This window comes from Acartia tonsa, chromosome 6, assembly GCF_053477335.1.
Source record: "Acartia tonsa isolate MP-2025a chromosome 6, ASM5347733v1, whole genome shotgun sequence".
In the NCBI taxonomy this organism is placed as follows: Eukaryota; Metazoa; Arthropoda; class Copepoda; order Calanoida; family Acartiidae; genus Acartia; species Acartia tonsa.
The window spans coordinates 16,099,455-16,123,337 of record NC_137265.1 but is presented as its reverse complement, the minus strand read 5'-3'; the positions used below and the strand labels follow the sequence as shown (position 1 = coordinate 16,123,337).

The 23,883-nt window shown below is 31.7% G+C and overlaps 1 protein-coding gene and 2 long non-coding RNA genes across 3 annotated transcripts; all 3 read right to left on the bottom strand.

The window, feature by feature from the left end:
- Nucleotides 1-975: 975 nt before the first annotated feature.
- On the bottom strand, nt 976-4,952 carry LOC145323284 (uncharacterized). Its single transcript, XR_013880911.1, has 5 exons — nt 4,855-4,952; nt 4,316-4,474; nt 3,661-3,765; nt 2,015-2,104; nt 976-1,146 (listed from the first exon to the last, which is right to left on the bottom strand). It is a non-coding gene; the product is annotated as an uncharacterized LOC145323284 (long non-coding RNA).
- Nucleotides 3,939-19,704, bottom strand: lobo (coiled-coil domain-containing protein lost boys). Its single transcript, XM_080165374.1, has 20 exons — nt 19,670-19,704; nt 18,395-18,428; nt 18,142-18,178; nt 17,459-17,526; nt 16,613-16,689; nt 13,840-13,914; nt 11,270-11,385; nt 10,841-10,943; nt 9,962-10,081; nt 9,572-9,636; nt 9,293-9,380; nt 9,119-9,186; nt 8,938-8,991; nt 8,098-8,134; nt 7,076-7,170; nt 6,664-6,741; nt 5,379-5,483; nt 4,855-4,927; nt 4,316-4,474; nt 3,939-3,944 (listed from the first exon to the last, which is right to left on the bottom strand). Exons 2-20 carry the CDS (start codon nt 18,414-18,416, stop codon nt 3,939-3,941), a joined length of 1,446 nt encoding a protein of 481 aa, XP_080021500.1. The 5' UTR covers nt 18,417-18,428; nt 19,670-19,704.
- A 516-nt stretch (nt 19,705-20,220) lies between these two features.
- LOC145322986 (uncharacterized) lies at nt 20,221-21,262 on the bottom strand. The gene is made up of 3 exons (XR_013880854.1): nt 21,167-21,262; nt 20,632-20,705; nt 20,221-20,320 (listed from the first exon to the last, which is right to left on the bottom strand). It is a non-coding gene; the product is annotated as an uncharacterized LOC145322986 (long non-coding RNA).
- Nucleotides 21,263-23,883: the final 2,621 nt, after the last annotated feature.

Sequence of the window (23,883 nt, the reverse complement as noted above, 5' to 3'; positions counted from 1 at the left end):
TCTATAATTTACTTTGTCTGCCCGTCAGTCCTTCCGTAACGCTATGGGGAAATGAGATTTTCTCAGCTTCTATTAAAGTTAGAACTCTGACTTTTCTTGTTAAAATTTCCATCATATATTTGAGTATATATAACAACCACAGCGGTAAAACAGCCGTAAAACAGCTTTTATTTATTTTACTAATTTTCCAAATATTCTTGGTGTTTTTTGTCCGATTTTTAAAGGTTTTGTGAAAAATAGTATCAAAATTAAACTTTCCGACGTTCTAAGAAATTTTTGTGTTTATAGATGAAGTGAAAAGCTTTATTTACGTTTTTTTGTACACATTTCTCTATTGCTATTCATGATAGATTATTGATTTGTTGTCCAATACTGTTGTTGTATTGTGTAGGCACCGCAACTTTGTTGTTGGCAAATCTGTGTGAAGAAGAAACTAACGAAGGATGAAATCTGCACCCAGAATTTATTATTTATCCCCCTGGACGGGAATTAGATCCCCTATCAAACGAGGAAGCGTTGTATTGACACAAAATTGCATTCAATGTGGGAGAGAGGTGGCAGAGAATTAGCCTAAAAATCCAAAGACCAATGAGAAGCTACCACAAAAAATTGGTTAGCAAAATATTAATGGAAGTAGTAAGTTTAATAGAGACAAAAAGACCGTTATTTTATTGTAAGGAGGGTAGATACACTGCCAAAGGTATTCAACCCACAAAAAATACATAAAAAAGATATAAAAAAGAAAAACTTTTATTGTAAGAGTAGAGTCTTTACACTAGGTTCTTAGGGTATAAGACGTAAGATGAAAAATTGTTTTACAGTGTACATTCCAAAATATAATAAAAATTATCTCTGCCAAAGATTAATATTTTAAGTAAAAAAGGTTAGACATTCTCATTTGTAGAAGGCAAAAGAACAACAACAAAAAAAACAATTTAATATATATATTTATTTATTATGTATAGTTGATCGTTGATAGTTAGATCTAATATAATTTACATGTTTCTTTTTAGTCGGGTTCAAAACAGGTTTTATTTCCAGCAGTTAATTGATCGAATGTGGAGCTGTTTTGGAAAGTTAATCATCACTAGCATGATGTTCATTAAGAATAACCAGTCTGGGATCTGTTCGAATCTTCTTCTCAACCTGAAATAAAAACAAGATTGGTTTGTATGAAGACCAATGTTTTAGAGATTCTTGGGGTACTAAATGTACTTCATAACATTACCGACAAGCTGACGATTGAGTTTTATTGGGCATAACATTTCTTACGGATGAAAAAAAACATGCTGATATTTGAAATTAAAGAATCCTAAATAACTTTGCTTTTGATCCCATCGCAATATGGTCTGAAAAATGTGTGACTCACCTTAAAATGACCATATCAGCAACATACTAAAAGTGTCGCTTCAATCACAATAAAAAAACTGCATTTTGATCCCAACGCAATATGGTCTGAAAAAATGCGTGACTCACCTTAATGACCATATCAGCAGCATACTAAATTTGTCTCTGTAAACACAATGGAAAAAAAATGCTTGATCCCATCGCAATATGGTCTGAAAATTGCGTGACTCACCTTAATGACCATATAATATATCAGTAGCATACTGAATATGTCTCTTCAAAAGCAATAAAAAAAAGTTTATATTTGATCCCATCGCAATATGGTCTGGAAAGTGCTTGACTTACCTTATTGACCATAACAGCACCTTACTGAATGTGTTACTTCAATCACAATCAAATAACTTTATTTTTGATCCCATCGCAATATTGTCTGAAAAGTGCGTGACTTACGTTATTGACTATAACAGCACCTTACTGTATGTGTCCCTTCAAACACAATCAATAATCTCTATTTTTGATCCCATCGCAATATAGTCTGAAAAAGGCGTGACTCACCTTAATGACCATATGATATATCAGTAGCATACTGAATATGTCTCTTCAAAAGCATTAAAAAAAGTTTATATTTGATCCCATCGCAATGCAGTCTGAAAAAGGCGTGACTCACCTTAATGACCATATCAGCAGCATACTGGATGTGTCTCTTCACCCTCGTCTCAACAACGCTGATAAAGAACTTCTTTGTTTGGACTTCCTCCTAAAATACAGAAAGACGACTTTTCAAAACTACATTTTCAAGTTTAGTAGGTTATCTACTTTATAACTATCAGGGAGGGAGGTAACATTGGTATATAATTAACACTGGTATCCAAGGTTATACAACCGCGTAATGTAATTAGTTGGCTCAGAAACATTGACCAACTTTATCAAATTTTGATTGGTTCGTTCGAACTATTTCATTCTAGCAAAGGAGTATTTTTGTTTATCATCATTTGAGATATATATAAATTTATCTTCCATAGCGCTATCTCTTAGGTTCTCTGACAAATATAGAAAGATTTACTTCTTTTTTATTTACTAGCGGCTACGCCCCATAGAGGCCTCTAGGGGCACTTGAGGAGGGGGGAGTCGAATTTGATAACCCAATTTCTTATTTTAGATTTTAAAAGAAAAATTTTAAAAAATATTTTTTTTTTTTTTTTTTTTGGGGGGGGGGTGCCCCCCCCCAATCATTTTTAATTTTAGTTAAAAATGAAAAAAAAAATTTGGGGGGGGGTTGGGGGTGTCCCACCCCCCAAGAAAATAGTTATAAACCTTCCCGGGACTTATGAGAAGCTACCCTGTTAAGGAGAACCCGATCGGTTCAGCGGTTAGCGAGATCCTTTGGTACAGACACACAGACAGACACACAGACAGACTCACAGACAGACAGACAAACATCCTGTTACTTTAGTATAAGGATTTGCGGATTTTAAAAGATTTATCGAACAGCCTGCTTAAATTGTTATGTAACTTTTAATCATGGCTCAGCAGCTGCGCGACTAAGCCACAAATTTGGATGCTTTGGAAAAAATGTTGATAACAGGGATTGCCATTTTTGGACCAGGTTTAGACTTCCAGCTGATTTTAAAATTGTAAAAAAATAATTTCCCTTAGTCTTACAGACGGCTTACACAAGGCTTCCTAGCCCTGCATTTATTGTTCTACTATTCATGGACATTACTTTTTTTATCAAAATATTTGTTTAAAAATTAAATCAATATTCCTTTAGCTATATTAAAATCTTTGTATTGGTTATTCGTTTATTTCTAACGAAAAACAGAATAAGCAAAAATTGTTTTATAATTTTGCTGACTTCAGTTTCTTATTTATAGTTATTCGATTATTATCAAATATTGCTTTTATTTTACATTTGATTTTATAAAATATCTTATTATAGGTATTTATAAAAAGAAGATATTTCAAGATTTTTTACACCTATCTATATGATCAACATTTTAATCAATCTATCTATCCAGATATACTTTTCTATCTATATATTTATCCTCTTTATTAATCCAACCTTCTACCCATAGACGTCCAAGCTTTTTTTTTGGGGGGGGGGTAAAATTTTTGTAAGGTGGGGGGTAATCGCCCCATTACCCCCCCCCCCTTGGACGTCTATGCTTCTATCTATCTATGTTTATCTTATCTTAATAAGTTTTATAGTTAGATCTATATGTCTTTTAACTTATTATCGATAGAGCTATCTAACATGTATTTTGCTTTCAATCTGTAAGTCTGTCTGTATGTCCCACTGTCTTTCTGTCCTACCTGTAATGTAGGGTCTTCATCACTCTTTAACTTGAGAGCAATCATTTCTTTCTTAAGCCCATCTAAATTGCCTTGAAGCTCCAATTCTTTCTCTTTCATACCAGCCTACAAATAAATAACAAGGATGACAATATTCATAAAGAGAAAAAAGGGCATAGTCCCTTTTGTGGCAACGCTCCTTAATAGGCGTTTCTTCGTATTTTCACAGTAGCTTTTCACCTACTTCTAGCCCCTGGGGGGGGGGGGGAGGGTGGCTCTAACCCTGGAGGGAAAATTGCCTAACTCTGCAGGGCAATCAAAAGCCATTTGAAAATAATTAAGGTGCGTTGTCACGAAAGGGACTATACCCGAAAAAAACAAGGATGACAACATAAATAAGAAGCAAAGCATAAAAAATGTGTCTGGACAAACTGACAGGATGGACGATAAAGCAGATTTCAACTTTTCTATGGTCATAAGTAAAGAAAAGAAAAAAAGAAGGATAATAAAAATCACAAATCCTTTTGTAACATAAAGAACAGATCGACGGACCAAGTAAGTTGTATACTGGATGCTTTTTGGAAAGGGCAATATTAACATGTTTTCTTTAGAAAGGCTCAGAACCGGTTATAGTCCAGCCAAAATTAATCAGATTCGAAGTCAAACTAGAAATTACCTTAATGCTAATGAGGCATTCCTCCCTGACGGAGAGAGCCTGCTGGTAGGTCAGGTCTGTAGGATACTTGGCCAGGAAGGGAGCCAGGAAGTCCAGCTCCAGGTCAACTTCACTCTTCTCTCGCTCCTTACGTTCTCGTTGTTGTCTATCACGACCACTCTGTAAGAAATAAAGATTTTAAAAAAACAGTAATCGCTTTCTATTTATATCATCCGTACATAAAAGTGCCAGGATGTCAGTCTGTGTTTCTGTACTATATAATCTTGCTAACAGCTGGACCGATATGGTTGTCCTTGACAGTACCTTATAGGTCCGAAAGATTTACATTGATTTTGTCAGATAGGGACCTCCACATTCCCAAGAAAAATCGCAATTGGAAAATTAACCATAGTTTCTCTTATGTCCAAATTAAAGGCTTTGTTTGGTTTTAGACTATTTATCTGACCACCTACCGCCCCGCCTCCCCCCCCCCCCCCCACAGAATACAGATCTCTAGATACAAACCTAAATTTTAAAATATCTATTAACAATGATTATACCTGAACCCTTTGATTTCTTTTAGTATCAAATAAACCAACAGATAATATTGTTTTGGCTTCCTCTTGTAGCCTCCTATACAAAATATTTATTTATAGATCTTGTTTTAAAAATACTTAAAATAAAATCAAAAATCTTATCTTTAAAAAGATTGACAAATCAATTTTAAGTTAAGATGTGCATTGGAGAGAATGATTCAAACACAAAAAAAAGAATGGATCAGCAATATTTGCACACAAAAAAATTCGCCCTTCTCTATCTAAATTAGTGGAATAGAAAAACATACTTTTACTTTTAAAATTTGATTCCCCCTAGAGCATTACAGACAGACTGACGGACTACGTGATATATAGAATATATGAACATTGGTCAGTTATCATAATCAAAAATCATATACTTGGTGAATATTGGTGAGGGGAATCTACACAAAAAAATCAGTCGGATATGTTGCATAACAGCCGAAGAAAATCACGTTTTCATCGTAACAGATGGGCGTACGGACGGCCATTTCGAACTTTAGAGTTGCATCAATTCTTCAAAATAAAATGATTTCCTGTCAATTAACTGTTGAACTTGTTTTTCCGTCTCCTTAGCTCGACTTGCCGCTGTCATCTGATCTTTCAATTGTTCACTGAAAATATTCAGAGATAAAGGGACATATAACTTGACTTGCTGCTGTCATCTGATCTCTCAATTGTTCACTGAAAATATTCAGAGATAAAGGGACATATAACTTGACTTGCTGCTGTCATCTGACCTTTCAATTGTTCACTGAAAATATTCAGGGATAAAGAGATATATAACTTGACTTGCTGCTGTCATCTGATCTTTCAATTGTTCACTGAAAATATTCAGAGATAAAAGGATATATAGTTTGACTTGCTGCTGTCATCTGATCTTTCAATTGTACACTGAATTATTTCAGGGATAAAGGGATATATAACTAGACTTGCTGCTGTCATCTGATCTTTCAATTGTTCACTGAAAATATTCACGGATAAAGGGATATATACATAGCTTTCCTACAAAGTAATGTTTGAACATTGATATCCCCCCTTCTTATTTTGAATATTAAAATAATGGTATTTTTTTCGTTTTTTTGTTTTATACTTTTATAAATAAGGAGGAAAAAATTCCCACCCCCCTTATTTTAAAATTATTTGAAAAATAAGAGGGGGAGGATGGTATCATTTGGTACTTTTGATAAATATTTGGCTACTAATAATAAAAACCATTTAAAAACAGCAATTTTTCATCTGTTAAAAGAGCTAATGACTTATTTTACTATCCCTGTAGAAAAGTCAGGGAGAAAGGGAATATTGATAAACTGTAAATTGAAAGTTTTAAAACACGAACGACCCTTGGCCTTCATATGTTGGTGCAAAAACTTTCGGTGCTTAAATAAAATTTGATTTTTTGTCCAAACTTTTCCACCATTATCTTTGTTTATCGTAATTTTATGTAAAAATCAATTTATCAACTATTGTCTTATTCCCTAAGATCCCTAATAAATTGTATATGTACATAACTCAGCATGGTTTTTTTTTACTGTTTATTATAAAGTTTATGGTTGTCAATTACGTTTTGGGGGATTTTAACCTGTATAATATCAGGAACAATATGAACGATCAAATATACCATTACCAAATGATGATAAACAAAATTTCGAAATTTGAAAAGTTTGGACCAGACACTGGTAGCTCAAACCATTTACTTAAAATTGAATTCGAGTACCCAGCTTTTTTATTCAATGAATGAGGGATTGCGTTATAAAACTTTGGGTACCTTGTGTATGTCCTTGTTTGACTTACGTGTAAAGTTTTCTGAGATAGTTGAGTGTTGGTGGGGTTTGTCTCGGATCCACCATATACACTTGAATATCATCTAACCTGAACAGGACAAAAGTGTATGAGAGATGCATGTCTTACACCCGCTGGCCCGATTTGGTTCCGTTTAGAAGTAATCAGTCAGAAGTTATTCATTCGTTTTCGAATGTTTTAACTAGAAAGTTAAGACTTCTTTTGGGGGTGCAGCCACTTATCATCTGAATCTCTTTATTTACTTATTCACCAGGAGGCTCAGGAGGCAGGGCATAAAAACCTCTCATTTTCTTATCAAGAGGTACTAGGAGACTTTCAAACATTCAGAAGCAATCCCTAAACCCCCATAAAAAAAATCTTTTTCCTTTTCTTATAGCATTTCTTATATGTAAAAATATTTTACCCAATTTTTTTCTGTCCCTCTGGTGGTTTATGGAAAGTGATGGTCCTGCTTAGAATTCTATCCTTCTCTCTGTGGAATGTTAGCTTTATACAATCCTGAATTCAATCATTAACAGGAATTAAAACATAGACAAATAATAAAATAAATTTAAGGTATATAGGCATTAGAACATAGACAAATAAGTATTAGAATAAGTTTAATGTATAGGAATTAAAACATAGACAAATAATAAGATAAATTTAAGGTATATAGGCATTAGAACATAGACAAATAAGTATTAGAATAAGTTTAATGTATAGGAATTAAAACATAGACAAAGAGTATTAGAATAAGTTTCAGGTAAAGGAATTTAAACATAGATAAAAAGTATTAGAATAAGTTTTAGGTACAAGGATTAGAACTTAGACAAATAAGTAAAAAAATAAAATTAAGGTATAGGCAATAAAACATAGATAAATAAGTAAGAAAATAGATTTAGGTACAGCTATAAAAAAAATTATCTTTTTATAACCATCAAAATATTTTTTCTCTAAATTTTACAAATAATTAATCAACAAAAAGAAATTTGGATCAACTGCAGTTCACGGTAAAACATTCCTGTTAACGAATATTTCCAAAAATCTATGAATTTTAAAGGCTGCTATCTGCCATATGGCTGAACGTACAGATCATACCCGCACATTATTTTAAGCGGCATAAGAAAGCTTACAAATAAGCTGGTATAGCCAAGATCCAATGATGCACAGGGAAAGCTTCACTGAAGAAAAAACGCATAAAATAGGTCTTTTTCGCGCATTTCTTTGCACTGCGATATACTTATGCATTATTGATTTATGGCTATTTCAGATTATTCGTATTCTTATGTCGCTTAAAATAGTGTGCAGGCATGATATGTACGTTCAACCGTTTGGCAGCTAGCAGCCTTTAAAATTCATAGATTTTTGTAAATGTATATTACCAGGAATATTTTACCGTAAACTGCAGTTTATCCAGAAATTTATCATAAATAAACAAACAAATACCTCCTCCATATCATAGATTCTCTGAGCAATATTTTTACTAAAACAAAAAAAATATATTTTAATTTAAATGGCATTTAGTTATTTACTAAGTATATTTGCGATAACTTTTATTTAATAGATTCTTCCAATTTTTAACATTTACAAAACAGCCTGCTATATTGCTTCAAGATCCATGTCAGATCTGTACAGGAAATAAATGTCTATATATGAGCTCAAGTTTTCCAAGGAATAAATGTTTAAAACTCATAGTGCTCCAATAATCCATAATAAACTCCCATTGACCAGAACGATATGACCCATTATTTTACTGCTTGAAGAATAAATTCTTTTTTTATTTCATGTTGCTATTTGAATTATATTGAAGTATTAAATTTATATTCATAAAACAGAAAATTTAAATCTATAATATAATAAATAAAAGAAAACTTAGTTTTAAAATAATATGATACTAGCGATACGTGCGTAGTGTGGTCAGATATTGAACTAAAATTTAACAGTTAACAAAACATTTTAACCCTTTTAGGACGATAATTTGAAATAAAAAATATTAGGATCCTAAAATATTTTAAAGAAAGAGGAAATACTTTAATACTTTAAACAGGGATAGGACAATGGAAGAAAAAGATTGATATTCAATCTAGCAAATAGCGGAATAATTTTAGAACGCCACCTCTAGTATTCTATAAGCATCATTTATCCTTTTTCAATGGTTTAAAAGATTCTTGAAAATATTTCTTTCCCAAAAAACTAACTGTTATAAGTCTTTAAAAAAGCAGAATGCCTTGATAAACAAACAGACACCTAAACATCCTAGTTCTAAAATATAAACTACATGCTCACCTTGGCTCCTCACCAGGCGGAACATTGAATTCTTCAATAAGTTTCAAAATTTTCCTGAAAAGATGATAAATTTTAGTATTTTAAATGATGTACAGAAATGACTCTTTAGAAAAAAAATTTCTTAGGTTAAGTAAGAGCTGATAGATCTGTTGGTTAGATCAACATATTTAGTTGAAATCACCTTGGAATTCTAGAGTTTTCTTCTTCTTCAGCGGGTCCAAACTTTTTATCTGGAACTCCAAAATGAACCTGAGAAACAAAATCATAAGTTTTTTTTCTTAAGAAATAAACGAAAGAGTTTAAAATTCACAACACTTAAACAGCTTTATGTCTGATGTAAACAAGTAAAACTTACCCTCAAAGAAGCAAGATTGTCCTCTCTGTCCAAATATTTGTCTTTGAGCTCCCATTCAGTCACTTCTCTTTGGAACAGACCATCTTGCCTGCAAATCATAGTTATTGAATAGTTATGCAATGAAAATACATTTCTAGTATGGTTATCTAAATAAAAATTACAAGTTTTTGTTTTATTTTTTACCATTTTCAGAGCAATAAGAAATTATAGGAACTGTTTTTTTGAGCGAAATGACTTGAAGAAAATAAACTTTTTAATGAGCCTAATTGAATTTTTTACCTGTTATCATGATAGAAAGTGTAGGTTTTTACTTGTTCTTCATTATACTTAGTATCTGTTACAATCTAAGTAAAAAAATTAAAATTCAATAGGTTTTTTTAAGCTATTATATAATTTGTTCTTAGTACATGTATAAGTATAGATATACAATCCAGACAAATACCTGGATCCAGTGTTGGGGACCTTTTACATCTGCTTGCAAATTGTTTTCAGCTCTTTTGTAGCAACTTGGCTGTGTTATTATTTGCGATGCTATTGGCTGATATTTAAAGACCAAATTGAAAGTCGGCATAAGGTTCATGGGGTGGGAACATATAATTCCCCTGTATTGTTTTACTTCAATGAAGTAGGTGTAGGTTTAAAAACCCTTCCTAGAAACTTTCAACTTACCTGTGCAAGTTTATCCTCTCTGCCCCTTCCAAAATGTTCCACAACTCTGTTCTCCCTGAAGTATGTTTGTCTCTCCTCTAGCTTGTCAAACCTGTTTCTATATCTTGCAACTTCTCGTATCTAAAATTGAAAAGTTAGCAATCTATAATTTTAAACTTAATCCTGTAATTCAAAGTAGGAAAAATTTTGGCTGTAGCTAATAAACCCAGGAAATTCTGGTTAAATATTTGTAGTTTTCAGGAAAACCTAGAGGTTAGGGAAAAACAACTAGTGGTATGAACATTGTATAACATCTGCTATTTGACTCTCAAGAATAGAAAAAAAAACATCCAAAAGACACTTTCTAGAAAAAAATTGTTATATCTACTAAAAATACAATTCATTGTGTTATTTCTGTATTTCTCCTAATATTTTATTCAATCCTTAATTTTTAATCTGTAGACATTACCTCATTAGTTATCTACAAATTATAATCTATGAATACATTAGATGGAACACAGTAATAGTGTCTGACTGATTATGACGTAACAAAAAAAATTAGCCAATGAGAGGCCACTATAAATTTTACCATTGGTCAATAACGGCCTCTCATTGGCTAATTTTTTTTTGTTACGTCATAATCAGTCAGACACTATTACTGTGTTCCATTAGATGATTTAACAATTTATATAATATGTGAAGAACCCATTACCTAATATTTTTTCTATTTTTTTTACTAAACACTATTTATCATCTTTAACATTAATAGTCAATATCTTGTATTTTTGACTATACCCTAATTACCATCTATTTATTCTAATCTGAGTACAATATCTTATCAGTTTTATATTTTGTCTCTACCTAAGTTTCCATCTATCTATTCTAATCTATGTCCAATACCTTATCAGCCTTTTCATGGTTACTTCTGAATTTTGTTATTCTTATGACCAATCCATCCTTCAGTAAATAGGGAGCAAAATGTTCAACTTTAGTCTCGAAATATCTATATGAAAGAAAAATTTGATTAAACATATAAAATACTTGTCGCATCTCCCCTCCCCTACTTCCTCCCACATCCCACCCCCCCCCCCCCCCCAAAAAAAAACAGTAAATTTTCCAAAATTTAAAAGACTTTCAGAAATACTACGGCACTCATAAATACTTTTTTTGGTGGAAGGGTACATAATCTTTTCCTCCCCCCCCCCCCTGTATTACACCTATGTTAACTAAACTCACCTTTATCTCATTGTTTTAGAGTAGAAAAATTAAGCAAATTTTTAATTTGTTTCTATCAAATGCCTGCCTGAAGTCAAGCATGCATTAATTTACCTTTCAATTTTCTGACCCAGCCTAAAGATAAGTTCATAGGATTCCTTTGGTATGCCCAAGGATCCAATCCAGGAGTCCATTGTATCCCACGGACGACGGATTACATCCGGTTCAATCTTTAAATAGAAAAATATATTAAAAATAATTCACATAAATTTTAAAGAATAAGATTACATCATGGATTGGGGAGTATGTGAAAAAAAAAAATTGAAAAATCTAAATTGTAAAATAAAAAAATTAGATCCCCCTCTATGGCTTTTAAAAGCTTTTTGTGATGTTTAAACTAAATAAGTATATAATATAACTAACGACTGCTCCCCTATCTTCCAGGGGACTTATTATTGATCAGAGGGGTGTATCGTCTTTAGTATGAAACCAACCAAATATCTATATTTCTGTGAAGAGCAATTTCAAAGATACTTTCTTTTACAGACCTACTTTTTACAATAGACTCTAAAATTACCTATATTTTTTTTTGTACCCACACATAGATAGAAAAATACATTTATATTTAAAATACTAAAAACAATTCTAATACATACATACAATTACATTTGTTAGGTCCTGTTATTTCTAACTAATAATTAATACAAAACATATCTATAATATAGTCAAAATTATCAAAAACTACGACTATTTTGTAATTATAGGTCTTCTACATATAATTACGCTCAGTACATACAATTCTACTTATTATCTATTAGGGACGTGCACAGAAATTGTCCTTCCCTTATAAGGGCACGTCCAAACTCTATATACTTTAATTCTCTAAAATACATGTATCTTTTCTTGTAAATAGCTTGTCTGAAAATTTTGTGTCTTTTTAAACTATTCCAAATTCAAAAGGATTTAATTTTCAGGAGTATTTGGAATAGTTTAAAAACTGTTTTGTCTTTAATATTATGTGTATTTTTAATGTATGTAAACACATGCTTTTTATGTGTTCTATATAATGTATTTTAAGATAGCATTCTGGATTAATTTTGTGCCTTTTTGTGCAATAGCATGTAGTAGTTTCAGTATTCAACAAAAATCCTTTCTTAAAATAGCAAAATCTTCAGAAATATTACAATGTAAATCCCTAGCAATGATATACATAATCACCCCTTCTATACATTAAAAAATTTGGTTGAAAAGTTTTGACACTGCAAATTTCAGCCAAACAATCAAGATCTAATAGAAGTACCATATGTTTTTTTTTATTTTACCAATGAGAGAGCAAAACTTTGGATACAAGTACAATTAAATAATTTAATTAGGGGAAAATTAACCCCAAAGAATAATACATACGAATGCTATCTTTTATACACATTAAAAAAAAATTTAAAAGTTCTATTTACGTTGATACCAAACAAAAAAAAAATCCAAAACCATGCAAAAAAAATCATTATATACTTACTTTAATCTATCTATATACTTACAAAACCTTTTAGAAATTAAGATTTTTTTACTTTTGTAAAAATTGACCTCAATATTTAAAATACTGTAGTGCTTTTTTATCTATATTTTTTATGTTCATTTTTGTGTCTTTGAACTAAATGAACAATTTAATTTCTATGTTATATTATATTATACCTCTTCCTCCTGTTTTCAAATAAATCATATTATCAAAATGTTATTAAAAGGCTTTAATGCTTAATTTTTTTCCCATAGTTAGAAGAATATAAATAAGGATAACAACACCAATAAGTGGCGAAGCACAAAACATTATTGATGGGCATACGGTCTTGGAGATTTTAAGAGCATTTGAGGAATAAATAAGATCAAGAATAGAAATATATTAGAGAAAAAATCATGAAACCTTTCTCACGTACTATATATTTATATTTTGTAACATGACTGACAGTCAGATGGACAAAATAAATTTTATAATGGATGATCATTGGAAAGGGAATCTTCACAAAAAAATTCCGCCGTGTATCTTGAATAGCAGCTGAGAAAATCACATTTCCCTTATAGCGTTACGGGCTGATGGACAGGCGGACAACAAAGTGAATTATATAATACAGCTTCACCACTAAAAATACAATCTCTATCTCACATAACTGCTTTGCTACAAAAAAAATAATAAGAATTCACCCAAGGCAATTTGGGAAGAGAAGTATCACGGACTTTTATTTCAGAAGGGAGGGGGGGGGGGATTTTTTTATCCTTAATTCAATGAAAGATAATATAAGCTTCCACATAAATGTATTTTTGCTGTTTTAGATATCTTAATAGATAGGCATATAGGTATAACGCTTTCCAGGAAAATATTCGGGAATAGTCCCTTTCGTAACATCGCCCCATAAGGAGCGATTCGTCATATTTTTCAAATGGCTTTTTATAGGTTATTTTAGGTTATGTTAGGTTATATTTGGTTAGGTGATTGCCCCACAGGGTTAGGTTATTGGCCCCGCAGGGTTAGAGCCCCCCGAAGAGGCTCGAAATAGAAGTAAAGCTACTGTGAAAAATACGAAGAATTGTCCCATAAGGTGCGATGTTACGAAAGGGACTATACCCAAATATTCTAAAGGTAAAAAAAATCAGGGATAAATTAGCCTTCCTCTCTATTAAGGGACAAAACTTACCTTGTCATCATCGTCTGTCTGGCGGGAAGTTTTGATCAATCCAAATGGAGTCTTTCTGTATTCTTCCTGCTGCTGCTATGGTAAGAACAGGTTTTGTTTTCATGTGATTAGTAACACGTTACAACCCTAGTAAAGTGTCTTGACATGTCATTATGCGAAATTAAGACTATGGACTATTTTTTGTATAAATCACTGTGGGGCAAGAAATAGGATTAAATTGTTTACAGGATTAGTTATGTTTCATCTAGCAATTTTTTTTTTTTTGGGGGGGGGGGGTTGCAAGGAACCATTTTTTTCATTCTTAGAAACCTGGAAGAATTTAAAAGATTTTTCTGTAAATTTAAAAAAGGGGTTCTAGTTCTTATTTCTTTGTATATCTGTTTTTTAGTAAACATTGAAAGTTATTATTTAGAAGGCATATTTTTTGCAACCATATTTTGAATTTTTGTAAATTCGGAAATTGGACTGAAGGAAGCAAATGAAACTAGAACTTGGGATTATAATTAAGCAAAAATCAAGTTTTTAGTTTGTGAAACCCTACTTTAATCCTGTCATTATCCCTAATCAAATTTTTGAATATTTTTCTATATGATTTTCATATAAATCACATGTCCTGACAGTTTAACAGGTTGTAGTGTTTTTTCCCTGATTTTAAATTTATTTTTTTATTGTTGTCAAAAACCGTGCGTTTTTATCTGTATGTACATCATGCAAAAAGGTTAAAATCACCAAAAAATAAACATTTAGAATTTTAAAAGGTTAAAAACAGTATAAAAAATCATGCCGAAAACATTAACAAATAGATTTAAGGTTTTTATATTAATTGCTTGAGGTATAATTCATCGGAAGAAAAAAATTATCATGATTAAGATAGAATCAATTGTTTATCTATATGTTTGTAAAAAATACGAAATATTAAAAGATGACATGGGGTTTTTCTTCAGATAAAAATCCACCTAAATTACTTATTGTTTTTTTTTAAATTTATTTTATATTCATAAATTGTTCCACAAGAAAAAGATATAAAAAATGTTTAGAAGAAATAAAGATTTTTGCAATTTCGTTATTGAAACTTTAAAAAGAAGAATTTTAATTTACAAGATTAATTCTTCATGAAAACTTATGCATTTTTAAATGAAAAAAATGATTGCACCACATGTAATCTAACAACTTAATATAAAAAAGTGTGATTCATAAATACAGACAAACTTTTTAGTTCCTTTGTCTTGTAGATTCTTAGAAATTACATAAATCTATTTTTTTTATTTGAATTGGAGGAAAAGATAAAATCTATATGTCTTTTGTTGCAATTTTTTCAAAGGGCATAAAAATAACAGAATTGCAAAAATCTTAAACACACATGTATCACATTTCAGAAACCTGAAGAAGAAAAAAACATTAAACATTAAATCATTTCATTCCATTCCATGCTTCTTTGGAGAAATACTGCCTTGCTTTTTGTTTTTTTTAATTAGAATGATATGTACAAAAGTGGTCTCACAGTCATATGCTAACCTTTCTTTTTGTGGCTGAGGGAATTATCTTTGAAAAAAGTTAGGATTAATATTCAATCATTATGTATTTCATATATCATAACATGTAAATAGCTATAACCAAATTTAATAAAAATAAATAAAATTAAGAAGTTGACATTAGTTTTTTTTATGTAGTCTCAGATTACTAATTTATCCATAAAATACCAAGGCATCTTAAATGACAAGACTATGAACGATAAATTAATGTACATCCCCAATGATTGTAAACTAAATTACCCCTTCTGTAGATCAAAATTATAGGACAATTCAGCTAGTTTTAACCGACCAATATTAGATAAGAGTAGCCAAAGTAAACAAGCAAATATCAATGTTTTTCTTTCTTGAAAAGAGATTGGGTATTTTTGGTTACTTACTAACTTTATAATGTATAAGTTTACCAAATTTTATTTTTTAAAAATGAAAATGTTTCAATTTTGTTCGCTGTTAAGAGTGATAAGCATAGTGTTTTTGTTTGTTTTTCTTGTTTTTTTATGTAAAGCATTTTTGTAAAATATGATATACTATTCAATATATAAAAATATGAATATCTTATATTTATAGACCAGAGCGAAGCTACTCTACTAATAGCCTTTTTTTATTAGTCGGTTGATCTGACATTTATTAACATGTTAGATATTTTCGAGAGCAAAGTTGTCTGTCATTCTGTATTTCTGTCCTTTCTTTGTTTGTAGCGCTGTGCTCTGCCCGGTTCTCTCTCAGGTATAAATCTATTGTCAACTCCTCTCAATTTGGAAAGCTACTCTATAAGTAAATGTGTCCTTCTGTCGTTATTTTCCTTTTCTTTTTAATATCTATCTTTTCCTGCTATTATTATACATTTCAACTAAATTTGATGTTTTTATACAACATCACAAACAAAGAAGTTAATTTTCAAAATTGTAATAAAGTGAATGACAACCTTAAAAATCAATGCAATGTAATGAAATTAATATTCTTAAAATTATTGCAACTTTTATCAAAAAGATACCCTCCCAATCAAATTTTTAAATAAATTGGAAAAATGAGGGGTTTCTTTTTTCATTTTTGCATGTGGTTCTACCTTGTACCCATTCCAAATTAACCTGACTTCAGGTAAAGCATAGACATATGAAACTTTCTTCCTGCCCATGCTATTATCAATTCATATCAATATATGGTGGGAGTTTCTGTGCTCTAAAAAGCACTTTTAGGGAACCGCCCAGTAGTGAAATTTATGACTCTACCCAAAGCGTTAATACCTTTGGCTGTGGCTTTGGTTTTTTATCTTGTATCAGTTTGACCCAGGTTGTGGTATCATCCAGCATAAGTGTTTTACCTGGAAATTATTCTTTTTGTATTACTTGGATGTTTATCAGAGCTGGATCTTTAAAAGCGTAGCCGTTGCCGTAGTCGTGGTCAGAGTTACAGCCACCAACCTAATAGCGATCTTTAAATCATATTAACCACGCGTTGCCGTGGCCACAAAAAAAAATGCTATCTTTAAATCATATTGGCAACGCGTGGTCGTAGTCGTAACGTGGTTAAAAGTTAGTGTGGCTAAAGCGTTGCTAAAGCCACAGCCATGACTACGGCCACGGCTACAGCCACGCCAACGGCTACACATTTAAAGATCCAGCTCTGTTCATCTGTCTGTATAAGTACTATTGTATTAAGCAAATATCTTTTTGGGTTGTGTTTGAAAGGAAGAGCATTCTGATCCTTTTAAGAAAGTAACAGTATCTGTGTCTGTCTGTCTGTCTTTACCAAAGGACCTCGCTAACTACTGAACAGATAAGGTTCTCCTTTACATTGTAGCTTCTCGGAGGTCCTGGAAAGGCTTATAAGAATTTGAAGGGAGGGTACCACCAACCTCCCCTAGATTTTTTTTCCCTTTTTCTTTTTGAAACTAAAATTGAGTGTGGGTTGGGTCGACTTCTCCTCCCCCCTCACGGGGCACTAAAGGCCTCTAGGGCCGTGGACTCTAATTAAAAATTAAAGTGGAAGACCATCCGGAAAGTACCTCTTTGTTGCTAAGCCATTTTACAATTTTTCAACCAAGGGAATTTTTTTATTGAGTGATGAGGGAAAAAAATATTTTTTTTTACCTGTTCTAACAAGTTCCCTCTGTTTGATATTAAGCCAATAGTTCTGATCATTGAACAAACAGTTTATACTGAAAAAAAGTGCTAGAATGATTGTGTATCTGTCTGCTAATGTTGATGAGTTGTTCTTATAAGTTCCATAATTGTGGTATCAAGCCAATAGTTCTAATTGTTAAACAGTTTATACTGAAATATATAAAAATAACAGGATGTCTTTCCATGTTTGTGTGTCTGGCTAACCGCTGGACCGATATGATTCTCCTTTGCAGTGAAGCTTCTTTATCTAGCTTTATCTAAAACTGAAATTGAAGGGTAGAATTTTCGGGTATAGTCCCTTTCGTAACATCGCACCTTATGGGGCGATTCTTCGTATTTTTCACAGTAGCTTTTCTCCTATTTCTAGCCCCTGCTGGGGGCTCTAACCCTGCGGGACCAATTACCTAACCCTGTGGGGCAATCACCTAACCCAATATAACCTAACCTAACCGAAAATAACCTATAAAAAGACATTTAAAGATACGACGAATCGCTCCTTTTGGGGCGATGTTACGAAAGGGACTATTCCCGAATTTTCCCCCATCTTCCCTTAAGTGCCTTTATAGGACTCTTTGTTTGTGGTCACTAGTATTGATAAAATTACAGTCAATTGTCATCTCCCTTCATGATAAATTCTAAGTTTGTTGTACCTGATATAACTCGGATCTGTTAGAGACTTTGTGTAGCCTAAAAAATGAAAAAAAATACTTCAGTTCTGTTAGATAGCACTATAAAATATAGCTTGTGCAATATTATTGTTTTTTAAATGTTTAATTGTAATATTGTATTTTTGTGAACTTTAAAATTCACAATTAAAAAATTAATTTTATTTTTAATCCCAGAAGAACAAACGGACAAAATCCTAATCATAAAGTAGCTGCGCTAATATAATAATGACCAAACCTGTAGTTGCTTCTATAAACATTGGTTGAGGTCCCTAAAATAAGAAAAAAAATATTTCAAACTCTTACTGAGCCCCCCCAGCACCAACTTTTCATAATTTCACCTTTTGAATAAAATTTATTACAGTCCTTTTTAATATAATCTTTACTTAACCTAACCTAACCTAAAATAAGTATTTTTTACATAAAACATAAACATATAAACATAAACATATTTATTTGGGCATAAAAATTAAACATAGTCATAAAATCAAAAAATAACATAAAAACACAATTCAAATTACTATAACAATAAACAATAAACAACCTAAATCCTAATCAGTTCTGCCCGGGTAGCCATGAATAGATCACTAAGGATCTGTCTACTTTGCTACTACATAAAGTAACAGGTTTGTTTGTGGCGAAATGCGAGGGAAATCATGAAGGCTTAATTGGTTGATAAGGAAATAGATCAAATTAAACTACGGATGGTTGTCTGGCAATGAATTTCAACGCGTTTACGTTAACTGTGATTTAAAATGGAGCTAGGTGTAAAAATCTTAGGGAGTGTTGACACCCCTCTCTCACCCTTGCATGTAATATTTATCGGTAATATTCAGGGATCTTAAGGGATAAGACAATGGAAGATAAATTGATTTTTATCCCAAATGATGATTACCCTTAGATTAAAAATTTGCTTAAAAGTTTGGACGCTGCTAGTTTCAACCAACCAATCAACAGAGTTTTAGAGACGACAATTAAGAGAGCATGTTTAGATAACTTTCTGTACCATTATCATTTACAGTCCAATGTCCCCTCCCATTCTGGGAATATTAAATGTAAAAAGTTAAATCAATATTTTTGGTTCAAAAAGTCCCTTCCCTCGAATACGATAACGAATTTTATGTTATTGAGAATCTTTTTGTTTATTTAAAATGCATAGCTACTTTATAACAATACTAGCGGCTACGCCCCCTAGAGGCCTCTAGGGGCACTTTAAGAGGGGGGGGAGATGAGTTTGATAACCATTTTTTTATTTCAGATTTAAGAGAAAAAAAAATTTGGGGAGAGGAAATTTTTAATCAAATTAAATTTTTTTTGGATGGGGGGAATTTTTCTAGGGGCGATTTCTCTTAGGAGGAGGGTGGTGGTGCCCTTCCTCAAAATAGTTCCCTTCCCAGGACCTATGAGAATCTACCCTGTAAAGAAAAACCCGATCGGTTCAGCGGTTAGCGAGATCCTTTGGTACAGACAGATAGACATCCTGTTACTTTATTACAAGGATTTAGATGTTTACCTCACAATAAACCCAGGCATGTAAAAGCTCAGACTCAGTCTGTTAATTTATCATTGCTTCAAATATATGGAAAAGGAGAAATAAGTAAGCTAACTTATTAGCAGAGTTCATAAGGGATAAGACACCGGACGATAAATTGTTATACATCCACAGTAAATAAAAATAAATTATTTCTTCTGTAGATTTAACTATAAAGCTGTGACATTACTATTTTAGAAAAAAATAATTAAAATTCAATAAAATATCCGAAGTTTTTAAGCTAACTAATGATATGGCGTGGTTATTAGATTTAATCTCTGAATGTTATGTAACAAAAAAGTGTTAAATGCTCTTGTAAAGTCTAAACTACATAAATTGCCTATTGACCAATTAATCTCAAATTTGGTGACTGATTTTCAAATTTTAGTCTACCTCAGTTTTTGGCAATATGACGTGCGGGGGGGGGGTACAACTTCCTTCCTTCCTCCCTTAGAATGCCCTCCATAAATAGATATGTTTGGAGAGGGGGTTAACCCCTAAACCCTTCACATAGGATGAGGCTAAAAAATTGTTTAAAATATCAATGATTCCTTGGTAGCTAAAGAACTTGTGGTTAAACTTTTAGATTTTGATAACTCTTCTTGTTCTAACAAAAACTCTTGATATTTACTCCTGAAATTTTATATAAATTTTATTATCATATAAAAAAATTGCTGAATGCCTTTCTGTTTGTTTGTGTGTGTAGCGAAGGATCTCACTAACTGCTTGGATCTTCATTTCAGTGAAGCTTCTACATCCATGGAAGGTTTATAACTATTTTGGGGAAGTGTTGCTCCACCCTCCAAATAACAATAACTCCCCACCACAACAAATTTTTATTACTTTTTTAAACCTAAAAGTGAAAGTAAAGTGTCAAGATACATTCTATTCAGTGTCCCCATGAAGCCTCTAGGGGCATAGCCGGTAATAAATGCATATCTTACTTTAAATCTGGTGGCATTTTTAGCTTGTACTTGGATTCCTGGGCAAATGTCACCTTCGAGTCTTTTTCTTCAACCTAAGAAGTTACCGAGGTCAAAATATCCTTACTACTAGAAACCTAAATCTACTACATAAATGTATCTCTATTACTCATCAATATTCTATTAGCACAAAAGTTTAGTAAAGTCAAGCCAAAGTAAAAATTTTATTGTTAAAACCATTTTTATGTAAAATAATAAATATGATATTTAACCAGGGAGGGACTGGGCTGTTTATTTCACTATTCCCCAAAGTTTTATGAGAACATGTTCTTTTTCATTGACGTAAAAACTTTGAAGACTTTTATTGAATTCTGATTGGTTGGTTGATTAAGTTGAGTGTCCAAAAGTCTCTACAACTTATTGTAAGCTAACCAAGGGCTAATTTTGTGTATTATCATCGGGGATGTGCATTCATTTATCGGCCTTTGTCATCCCTTTCAATCCCTGTATTTAACCTAAACATTGTGGATAATATAATTATAATATATAGTGTTACCTTTTCATCAAATGTGTATCTAACACCAGAAAGATCCATCTCGGCTGTTTTCCTGTCCACCAAACCTAAATATATGTAGAACAAAGATGACCACATCCTTAAGAAGCAAAGCACAAAATAATCATGGATGGACAAACATGCAGATAATACAGCAGATATTCAGTGTTATAAAATCAAGGGGAAGGAATAGAGAAAAAAGAAGGATAAGATCTATAATAGAAGAAATTTTGAAAATTTATTATTAAGAGATTGATTGACAAATCTGCCACAATGGGTTTGCAAGGAGTGTGTAAACTTTGAGGGGATAAAAATAAGGGAAAGCAGGCTTTGCCTTTCAAATTTAGATTTTAAGGAAGGTGAAAAAACGTCACTATATCCTCTTTCTGCACGCTTATGTTGCTATTTGTTCTTGTTGAATATTATTACCTAAAACCACGTAGACTTTATATCCAAGACCCCTGAGAAGAGAAACCAGCAAAAGGCTCATTTCCAAACTATTTCCAGCTTGTTCTTGTAATACTCTAAAAAAGATTTTGAATTTAGAATAAACTGAGGAAAAAAAAGGGGGACTTTTTTCTAATGCCTAAGCCCTGCAAAAAAAATCAATACAAAATACATATAATCTAAAACAACTTCACCTAAAGTAAAAATAATAATTGACCAAATACCAGCCCCATCATCTTTATTTTCTATGAACTTTAAAATAAGCGGAGGGGTTCTGAACCCGACTAGGCCATAGATGCCATAATATTGGGTGAAATCAATACTTTGAAGTGATTCAGTTTAGTTACCTCATACCAGAAGAAAGTGGTCCCTCAATTGCCTTGTTTGGGGTATAGTAGATGAAATCTGCTATAAATTTTGCACATTTCTCAACCTGAAAAAAAAAACAAGAATAATAAAATCCACATTATAGAAGAAGAATTGAAAATAAAAGGTTTACAGTATCAATATCTAACTATTTAGTGGGTCTATAGGAGATGTATAGAAAAATTGAGGCGAGAAAAACCCAAAAAAAACAACTTGATGCATTTTTGTCTTAAAAATAGTTCAAACTAGTACAAAACTTAACGCGGCATTTTAGGGTAAAAATGCGCCCAATTTCAAGTTTACCTCTGCAAGATCTGAATATGCAATAACAGTTGGGGCCACAAAAGTGCAGATCAGCTTCTCAACCTTGCATTCATTTCTAAAATTAAATTTTCTTGCACGTTTTAATAAGCTAGCTTGCATTTTGATTTTAAAAAATAATAATGACAATATCTATTGAATAAAAAACAATCTATAAGACAATATGTGATCTGAAATTTGAGGTATATTATGCAGGAATAAGGTATAACCAACAAGCGAAATAAATCTAAAATAATATTTGGGGGGCAAATGGAGAGGTCGTCAATTTTACGATGTGTTGCCCCCCAACGTCAGCTGAAAAATACTTAAAGGTTTCATGATGAACACAGTAATAGTGTCTGACTGATTATGACGTAACAAAAAAAAAATTGCCAATGAGAGGCCGTTATTGATCAATGGTAAAATTTATAGTGGCCTCTCATTGGCTAATTTTTTTTGTTACGTCATATTCAGTCAGACACTATTACTGTGTTCTTTCATGATTTTTTCCGAATTAATTTCATTGTTGGTAGAAGCTGTATATTATGTAATAAAATACATGAAATACAGAATGATAAAAAGTTTAGTTCAAATTGTAAAATTTTATAAAAAATATCACAACAATATGCATATATGTTTATTCAACAAAAAAATGGTTACTAAATATATGTTCAGAATTTTTTGTATTTTTTTTTTTCTAAAAGTGTCAGTTAATCAATTAATCCCCTCCATGGAAATAAATTTGAAAATAAAGTGATTGGGGATTTCTATGCTCAAGTGCACATTTTGAGAGAAAGTTATTCATCACATACACTACCAAAATATAGAAAAGCTTTAATAATATTATTACATCAAAATTGAAAAAAACTTACTTTGCAGTTAACAGCATCGGTTTACACTTTGGATGTGAAAATCTGAGCTGTTTAAGAAAATTATCTGCACACATCAACCATAAATTTTCCTTCTCCGAGTTCTTCCTATGTTAAACATCAACATGAATTTGAATTCTACATTTAATTGATATTTTTAATATCAAGTTGAATCAAAAAAGTTTTTAAAACACTTGATATGACCAATCCTATAATTTATAGCAGTAACTTTATTTTGATGAATATAATAGAAAATGTTATTCTGAATTGTATTTACTTTTCAAGAAAGCTTTATGACTGTATAGGGTGGCATTTGGCTTTCTAAACCACCTCAAAGAGGCTAGGGGTTAAGAATGAGCTACAAGGTTGTTCAAATATAAATATTTAAATCTATATCTTATTGAGATCTTAGGCTACAGACAAACTCAGATATACTGTTACTGTTATATAGAGATTAGTAAATTAAGCATTCCACCAATTCTATAAAGATAAAACAAATCTTTCAAAACTTTGTCTCAACAAACTTTGTGACCAGGTAAGCTTTTTGAGTTCTGTTAAAAAAATCTACTTATTCAAAAAGGTAAAATATCACTGATTTATATAAGGATTTGAAACTGTATTTAGATAGACCTGAAAGATTCAGGAAGATTTTCCATGGGTGGTGGTTCATATTTTTTCTTCAACTTCAACAAAGATTTTATGTTTGGAACCTCTCCACCGTCCTGAAATTTAAAAGAA

Excerpts from the sequence above, each read along its gene's own strand:
- lobo (XM_080165374.1), bottom strand. The coding sequence starts at position 18,416 with ATGTTTATAGAAGCAACTACAG. Across the intron at positions 10,082-10,840 it reads ACCATGAAAAGGCTGATAAG|ATACGAGAAGTTGCAAGATA; the intron begins GTATTGGACATA and ends TTTCAATTTTAG. Across the intron at positions 6,742-7,075 it reads GAGGGACAGAAAAAAATTGG|GTTAGATGATATTCAAGTGT; the intron begins GTAAAATATTTT and ends TGTCCTGTTCAG.